The sequence below is a fragment of the Misgurnus anguillicaudatus genome, chromosome 6 (genome assembly GCF_027580225.2).
Source record: "Misgurnus anguillicaudatus chromosome 6, ASM2758022v2, whole genome shotgun sequence".
NCBI lineage: Eukaryota > Metazoa > Chordata > Actinopteri > Cypriniformes > Cobitidae > Misgurnus > Misgurnus anguillicaudatus.
Window position 1 is genome coordinate 29,064,454 of NC_073342.2, and position 9,607 is coordinate 29,074,060.

The following is a 9,607-nucleotide window of genomic DNA, read 5'->3' on the forward strand; positions in this document are numbered from 1 at the left end:
TATGATTTTTGGTCATTTTGACAGGCCCAGTTTCTATTCACTTTTGGAGTGATTAGTGCTCCTCACCACGGGGGCTTCTCAGGTGCTGCCAGCAAATCACTCCGCCCAAGTAGCAACGCTTCCACTTCTGAGAATATAGTTCCCAGTATGTATACGGTTAAAAGATGGCTGTGTCTCATATGACCTTGTTATTTGTACACGCTGTGACTATACAAATCAAAACATATAAATAGGAAAATGCTGGTGTTATTTTGTCACTTATTGGGAGTAGTATGTTAGCTGGAGCCATTTAGGCTAGAGGTGGGTGCGTCAGACATAGTTACGGCACACATAGAGATGAAAAGGGTATATGTGGACCTATCTAACTCTGGGGGATACGGTGAATAAGCTAAAATCCCAAAATGTCGGCGTGTTCCTTTAAGTGAGTGTCCTGCGAGTATTTTGTGAACATGAGCGTTTCTTTTATCATAAATCCTTTTGATGCGTCTGCAGCAGGCACATATTTTGTCATGACGCATGATGCACATAGGTTCCCGTGACGTATCGAACACATTTTGACTTGATGACTCACACACAACACTTTAAACACATATTTTGAATTTGTAAAAAAGTCACCGGCTGCCACTCGTCGCTTATTTGCTTTAAACCACACAGCTTTAAAAAAAAAAATTTAAATATGAAAAAAATCATGGTGATTTGAATTTCTGTTAAATGTTCGTAATTTTAACGAAAAAAGGTTCAAATGTGATGGTAAAGTTCTGTAAATTGGTTAAACTCTAAAAAGCTTGACATAAGTGCAGTTAAAAACTAATAAATGAAACGCAACCGTAAAACTAAATGTAAAGTCAAATGTTCGGTTTCTAAAAGTAAAATATGTGAATTACTATATTTTTATAGTGAAAATCTCAATGATATCCAACGGGATTATACATGTACATTTACGGTAAAATATTGTTAAAATTCTTATATTACATGTTGAGGTTTTTGTAAGTTAAAAATTAGGGATGCAAAACGATTAATCGCGATTAATCTATAGAGCAGAATAAAAGTTTTTGGTTTTTACATGATATATGTGTGTAAACCGTGTATAATAACTGTGTGTATATATAAATATGCACACATGCATGTATCATTTTAAGAAAAAAATATATATTTAAATATTTATATATATATATATATTATACATAAATATACAAATGTTTATACACATGTAAACATTTCTTAAATATATACATGCATGTGTGTGCATTAATCTATACAAAGTTATTATACACAGTTCACAGACATATATGATATAAACAAAAACTTTTATTCTGCTATAGATTAATCGTGATTAATCGTTATGCATCCCTATTAAAAATACAAGTCACTGTATAATTTATGGCGAAAAACAATGTTCCTTGCAACCTTCCAAAATGTACATGTTACCCGTTGCATACATAATTGTGTTTTTTGTAGGGCTGTAAAAAGATTAATCGTGATTAATTGCATACAAAATAAAAGTTTGTGTTTGCATAATATATTTGTGTGTGTATTGTATGTAATTATTATGTAAATATAACTACACACACATGTATTAGATAAAAAAAATTAAATAATAAATTAATTATAATATAAATACAGTATATCAAAATCTAAATATATACATGTTAATGTTTCTTAAATATATGCATGTGTGTGTATTTATATAAACAATATAATTACACAACAGTGCACAGACATATATTATGCAAAAATGTGTTGTTTTACTAATGTTTATAGCATTATTTATATCACGTTTTACCAGAGCTGGCAGTTTTTTACTGCAAAAACAACAGGTATTTGTGCAGTGTAAAAAAATTGCATTCTCACATCATGGTTAATTTTGCATGGGCAGGCACTTCTCACATTTTCCTAAGGAAATGTAAATATCTCTAGTTTCACACTTTTGATGACGCTTTTAATGGCTTGCAGTGCAAAGGCGACCAACTGGAATATAAAACGTGCAAACATGGCCTACTTATCAAGAGAAAAATCATAAGCGTTGGACCATGATAGGCCGTCCCTCTCTCGTATTACAGACAACAGATGACTTCTGCTGAGATCTGGCAGTGAGATATCAAGCAGATCCACAGCTCTTGTTCATAGCTCGGTGTTACATTGCCGTGCTGCTGACCTTGAGTCTAAATGAAGCTACTGTAGCATAAACTACTGTAGCAGTAAGACTACGAAATGTTTATACCAAGCGACTTCATTCACCTCGACAGATCTGGACAGTATCACAGCATTCAGACACAGATACTCGGCGCCTAAGGATCTGGGAGTGGTGGATGTGCAAAAAATTTGCCAGTGGAATTACTTGTAGCTTTAAAGGTCTCATTAATTGAGAAATTCAATATTTCTATAGTCAATATTGGTACCAAATGTAAACATATTTGTACCTAAATGGTACATATTAGAACTTTTAAACTACCATCTAGTGACAGCTAAAGACCACAGGCAATGATTGCCGCCTGGTAAATCATGTATTACACATTACTGCGAAAGTTTTTCCCAGTCAGACAAATACTTAACCATGACAACAGAATATCTCACATAATGTGTGAATGAAGGAATGTGTTGGCCGGTTTGATGATACCTGAGCCGTGTGCATTCGTGTATAGGCATACGCTTCAGATGGCCCGTGTTGACTCTGGCGACCAAAAAGGGGCGGAGACAAAATTCTCTCCACTTCCTGTCACGAGTTGTGCCAAAGTGCTCGTTACAGATTCTCACAGCAGCGATGACAGACTCGTAACATTGCCTAAATATTTTAACAGATGGGATCTCTTCTTTCTGCAAGTGATGAGAAGTGACAGGAGACTAAGAGAAAACGTTTAAACGCACGTTGATGGATGAAAAGGGGGGAAAGTTTAGTGAAATACTTGAGTAAAACAGCTGCCAGGTGTGACTGGAAAATCTGTAAATATAAAATGATTGGGAAAGAATGAATAAATACGAAAACTGAAATTGACACCTTTTCTATTTAAACTCTATACTGAAACATTTGAGGAGCTCAGATGCAAAAGCCACTAAACGGGTCATGGACAAAAACGTTTTGGCAAGATTAGAAATTGAAAAAAAAACTTGTCTTAAAATCATGCATCGGGTATATTTTAATGCACATAGTGTATTTATGTTGATATTATGCAATACAAAAATTACATTTGCACCATTTTATGAAAGTTAAGACTGAATGGACCTGAAAATGTCAAATGGTGTAACCACAAAAAAAAGAGAAATATTAAATATTGTATCCACCTTGATGGCAAGTAAGCATAATCATCAAAAAATATATAATAATAATAATAAAATATCACACGAAAATACATTTTATTAGTTATTTCTAAATGTAAATTTTAATGTGTTTTTAAATATTTGTCTGGACATATGCTGAAAAGAGCTGTTTTCTGAAAAATCTTTGACAAATGATGTAAAAATGTATGTAAAAAAAATAATTTACACTAAACTAGATTATTATATCCCCCCCCAAATTTTTATGAATATATTTTTATTTTCATTTAAAAAAATACTAGTTACACCAATTGACACAGACCGGTTACACCACATTGACATTTTTCCATTATTCCCCAAATATTTTTCAAAATTAAATAAAACCAGAAATGTTAGACTTGGTCCTCAAAAAAAAATGTATGCAAGTAATCTGCAAAATTATTTTGAAATTTTAACCCTTTACATTTAATTGAACCATACGGACACAAAATAATTAACGTCACATCATTGACCCAAACACCAAATTTGTGAAAAATGAGATGATGATATTAACCAAATACATCAAATACTTTGGCTTCAAATACGCTTAATCCTTGCCATTCAGAAATGCCGGTTTGTTGGCAGAATCAATTAAAAGTTTAATAAATATTTTTTTATTTTCGAGAAAACATGTCAGACGCACTTAAGAGGGTTTTGCATGTAAGCTCTTCATTATTTCTTTGAACTGTGGTTTTCTTTCAGGTGCTAAAATGTATCAGAAAATAAAATTCATAAAGTGTAAAACATTTGCTGTAATTATGCAGCTGTTTGCCAGTAACTTACTGTATATTTAAATGTACTGTATTTTATTTACTGGCAACAGTTTGTAAATGAACATTAAACATTAACAAGTCTTTATCTTTACAGGATAAAACTATAAAATAACAGCCTCATGCAAAGCATAGGAACCAGAAATTCTCATCAACCTTTTTCTGTTTTTTGTTCCTTCAGATTTTGGTTCCCAGAATGCTTTGCATGAGGCTGTTATTTCAGATTTATTCAGTAAAGATAAAGACTTTTCATGTTCAATTATTTTGAACAAACGGTTGCCAGTAAATAACACAAATTTAATCTACAGTAAATTACTGGCAACCAGCTGTCAGTAATACAGTAATTTCTACAGTACCTTTCCAAACTCATCCCTTCATTTATGTTTGTAGAACAAAAAGGTACAGATTTACCACTAAAGTATTAACACAATGTAAAGCACCTGTCAAAACACATCAGCATAGACCAATTTCAGCGTCTAGTTTTGTGCAATGGTTTAAAAACCTCCCAAACGTCACAGCCTTATTTCAAGACTGTATAATCCCTCAATGTGTCCCTAAATAAATCTCAGGCCCCCATTGAGCAGAAGACAGGAAAGAGAGAGTGAGAAAGAGAGCGAGAGAGAGATGGTGTGCTTAGTTAGTGCTATGTTTGGCTCGTTCTTCCCATCTGTCTCCCATCATAACAGAAGTCTCTCACCAGCAGGATTCAAAATGGAAACTTAAACTCTCATAGTTGATTTGCAGTTTAAAACCGTACTGAGTGTGGTCTGTGCCAAGCGATATATTGAAAATTCACATCTGCATGTGACATTTCCAATAAAGCCAGAAACATTGTGGGAAACACTAAGGACTGAATCTTAGACCATTTGGTTGACATGCACCAATATAAGATGTGCTACAGTATCAGATCTTCACAAGACATGAATCATTGAAACATGTTTAGAAAACTTCATGGTTATTTAATAAGACAATATTTGGTTTCACCAACACACATCGCTGCAATCGCACTATCAAGTTTCTTATAAACAGTACACCCGAGTCTGAGCAGAGCTATACACTTACAAACCAAACTCAATCTGCACGAAAATGATAAACACACGGCACACAGTAACATAGTTTTGATGCATAAAAACTAGTGCAGTTTCACAAGTTCTTCACAGTCGAGTTTTTAAACCCAAAAGATTGCAGCAATGGACCGGCCTGCAAAGTACTTTTAATAATAGCAACACTTTGATAAACGGTTGGATACTTGAGTAATGCTGTTTCATAACTTATTCATTAGAAAAGTGGTCATTCAAATGCACAAAAGCCAAATTTATGAGCAAAACATGTCATGTTATGAATTAAGTGCATAAAACTAAACGCTTCCTTCATATTCTCTCACAAATATTATCCAACAGATGCTGTTTATTAGAAAAACATCATGCTGCTTTCATCTCCTCAAGACGTAGCTTAAGGTAAGATGTTAAGTGCCATCATCATATCTCGTGGGATTGAACCTGCAACCCTTGTGTGCACAAAAATATTTTTAACTCTTTCCCCGCCAGCGTTTTTTTTTAAGTTGCCAGCCAGTGCCAGCATTTTTTATGATTTTCACAAAAGTTAAATGCCTTCCAGAAAATGTTCTTCTATAAATATATAAACATACAATACATCAAATAAAAGAACAGGCCAAACAAACAAACAAAAAACAGGAAAAACTTTTGTTAGAGATCAGATTCAAAACAATGATCAAAACATACACAGAGTTTTTACTGTTTTTGGATCAGTGGATGCTTTAAGTTTGGTAAGACTGCCACCTTGTGGATAATAGCGGAAATAAGGTTTGCCGTAAAAACTCGTTAGGGAAGCGTTTTCTCTTAATTGACGAGATAACTTGTCAGTGGCAGTGGGAAACAATTTATCAATGGCGGGGAAAGAGTTAAAGGTTTCAAACAATTGCCATGTCTGCCATTGTTCAACAAACAGGTATTTCGACCCCAAGCTCGCAAATAGTAAAGATTGCAATTGTTTATGCTGCTAGAGGCACAGAAATGTCTTTACTTTGAAACCCATGCGAGAGGTGCAAATATCAAGCTACAACCTCTTGCACATATTCTTCTTGCTCATCCCCTTCATATTCATAGTTAATTTCTGCTCGTTCATACTCTAACCACCCCCCTTCGTACTCATCAAACCCCTCCCCATCACATATTAGCTCCTCCCTTTCATACTCCAGTCCCTCCTCCTCCTCATACTCCATCTCGTCTTCTCTCTCAAGCTCGGCCTCTTCATCGTTACATTGCAGTCCATCCTCATCCACAGTCCCACTAGTTTCTTTCTCCTTAGCTGCCGCCAAATTAAGGGCGGAGTTCATTCTAAGTTTCTTGAGTATTCCGTGAATGACCGGATTGGCCGCCCCTGCAGCCGCGGCGGCCGCCTCCTCTGCCTCCTTTTCCGCTCGTTCCTTCGCGTCTCTCCTTCTCTCTCTGGCTTGCAGGACCTCCTCGGCCCCCTCCCCGACAATTAACACCTCCTTCCCTACACGTGGCGGCTCCTTCACCGGGTTGTGGTCGTAGGAGAAGAGTCGCAGTGCGGGGAGGTGGTGCAAGTTCGGGAACTCCGATATCTTATTACGGTCCATGTCCAAAATCTCCAGCTGTTCCATCTTGAGGAGCACACGTGGAAACTCCAGAAAGCGGTTTCCGTACAGCCAGAGACGCCTGAGGGACTCCATGCGCCACAGGTCGGAGGGCAGCGTGCGAAGACGGTTATCCCCAATCTGTAAGGAGCGCAGATGGGGCAGATCATACAACTGCTTAGGAAAGGATTGGAAGTAGTTGCTTTCCACCCAGAGACAGCGCAAACCTCGTAAGTTCCTCATTTCCGGAGGCAGGCTCATCAACCTGTTGCTGCCCAGGTAGAGACATGTGAGGTTGGCCAGCTGGCACACCGACAAAGGAACGTCAGGAATCTTATTGAAGTCGAGCGCTAGCGTGCGCAAGCCCTGCAGCCGCGCGATGCCCTTGGGAACGTCTCGGAGACGATTTCCACAGACGTAGAGTTTTTCCAGGTACTGCAGTTCCAGAACTCTTCGAGGAAGGCGGCGAAACTTGTAGTAGCTCAGGTCCAGCACCGGGTCTCCGCTCGCCAAAAGCTCGTCGACCCCGAGAGGCAGCTCATCATCCTCAACGATTTCCTCTTCTTCCTCCTCTGCTTCTTCCTCGGCTTCTTCCTCTCCATCTCCCTTTTCTTTTTCCATCTTTTCCTCTTCTCCTTCATCCTGTTTTCGAGAGGAGTTGCCCATACCTTTGGCCGGCTGGCCCGGCGTCTGTCTGTGTGTGTCCTGAGTGTGTTCAGGACGGGGTAAGAGGGTGAGGCGGTTTGTGGGGCTCGCCCCCCCTTCCCGTGTCAGTTTCACTCAGTAAGATTGACCCAGCAGTGACAGTGCCAGTAAAGCGACGCATGGTGCTGCAACCACAGGCGACTTCCTTACGGTTCCGATGCGGCAATGTCCAATGTCAGCAAACACAGCAATGACACCAGTAAAGAGCCATTGTGAAGCTATGTTAAGAAACACTTTATCTTTATGAATAAAAAATTATAAACCGTGGAACAGGTAGTAATAATAATAATAGTAGTAATAATAGTAATAGTAGTAGTAGTAGTAGTAATAGTAGTAGTAGTTGTACAAATAATTTGAACTGTAACAGAAGTAATTCTTAATTTTGTCACTGTAGTGTAAATTTGAGTAAAGTTTACTTATAACAGTTCACACATGACTCATTAAACAAAATGATCGTTTCTAAGCCACTTAAAAATATAAAAATGTCTGCTAAAGGATGAAATGTACAGTAAATGGTTGTCAAAGCAGCAGCTAAATATGTCCTCTCGTCGTAGTTCCCTATTTGTTGAAAAATATAATATTATTGGTTAAGATGTAGACTTTATGGACTTACAGTACAGTCATAAACTTTTCAATAACAGTCTGCAGTTGCAGATGTGTGAACGCTGCTGCTGCTGAGCCGTGTTCACGCGTGCACGCGGCTCTCGTCCCGGCAGCTGATCCCGGGCTCGTGCTCTCGTGGTGACCTGGCCGGCGGCAATGTGAACCGAACCGATGATGCCGAACTGTGATAACTTCCGTCTGTGTAAAACGCGCAGATCCAAATCCCACACAAAACCCTTAGAGATGTGATCGCAAAGTTTCCAGCAGTGCTCGATTCATTCTGTCTGTCTCTCTCTTTTCTCTCACTCTCTCTATCTGAGATCAAACCCGTCTCGCGTTACTCGCTCTCTCTCGGTTAGAAGCGTAAAGCGTTGCCACGGACCGTCTCTCTTCCATAGCAACCGAAACAGGGACATGAGAGTCACGTGGTCTGAGAGTGAGGGAGGGAAAGGGTGAGAGAAGAGAGAGAGAGAGAGAGAGAGAGAAAGCGAGGCGGTCAAATTCCATTATCCCAATTTCTTGTTATGCAATAAGTTTATTCGTTTATTTATCAATCTATGTAGGCTAATGTAAATTTGTAAAACGATTTAACCTAGCATAATAACATTGTAAAGTTTTTATATTGGATTTATTAAAGGGAAATAAATATATAATGACATTTTTGTCAAAATGTACTCGCCCTCAAGTTGTTCCAAACCATAAATGTCTTTGTTCTGCTGAACAATTTGTAATCTAACAGAAAGCAAGAGCACCATTGACATCCATAGTAGGAAAAAAATAGTATGAAAGTCAGTAGTGAAACAAAGATAACATCAGCAAAACAAAGAAATTATGTTATTATTTTATTTTTTGACCAACTTAAGAGTGAGTAAATAGTGACATAATTTTTTGGGTGAACTATCCCTTTAACGAATGCATTAAAAATAATAAATGGATAAATTAGCAGATAATGTGCATTTAAAATTAAAAAGAATCAATAAAATATGAAAAGCAATGAAATAAAGGCTAAAAATAGAAGTACGATTGTTGTAATCAACCAACCAATACACTGTAATACTGTTTTATTGTGCTGCTCGTGAAGTAAGAAATGCATTAAAATGTAAAGTAAGTGTATTTTAAGACTTGCAAAGTGAGAAATCTAATTACCCAGTAACACTATAATAACTGTCGTTAATGTGTCATTATTATTATCTAACCTGTGTATTTTAATTTAATCATATCCTATTTAATGTACCAGAATGATTTATCTGTTAATGTTTGTTAATAAAGTATGTATGCATATTATTATAAAGGTATTGTAATTGTGTGCACTGATAAGTGTAAATGTGTAGACTCAGGTGATGCATCAAAGTTCAGATCGGCTCTTCCACGGTGTCACTGCAGCACGCCCCCTCTAGCGGTCAGATGACGTCACAGACCCTATGAACCTGACCATGATGTGCTGACATACAGGTATATACTGTACCTGAAACCTTCACTGTGAATTATAAATCAAGGCACTTATACCACAGCAAGAATCAACTAATTTAACCTGCTAATCCTGCAAATCAGTTTGGCCTTCAGAATGAGTGGTATGTAATTAATATGCATGAGCTTAAGGTTTAAAATGTGTCCCTGC

At 37.4% G+C, this 9,607-nt stretch overlaps 1 protein-coding gene across 1 annotated transcript; it reads right to left on the reverse strand.

The window, feature by feature from the left end:
- Nucleotides 1-4,999: 4,999 nt before the first annotated feature.
- LOC141364361 (uncharacterized) lies at nucleotides 5,000-8,397 on the reverse strand. Its single transcript, XM_073868950.1, has one exon. It carries the CDS (start codon nucleotides 7,345-7,347, stop codon nucleotides 6,133-6,135), a length of 1,215 nt encoding a protein of 404 aa, XP_073725051.1. The 5' UTR covers nucleotides 7,348-8,397; the 3' UTR covers nucleotides 5,000-6,132.
- Nucleotides 8,398-9,607: the final 1,210 nt, after the last annotated feature.

Excerpts from the sequence above, each read along its gene's own strand:
- LOC141364361 (XM_073868950.1), bottom strand. The coding sequence starts at position 7,347 with ATGGGCAACTCCTCTCGAAAACAGGATGAAGGAGAAGAGGAAAAGATG.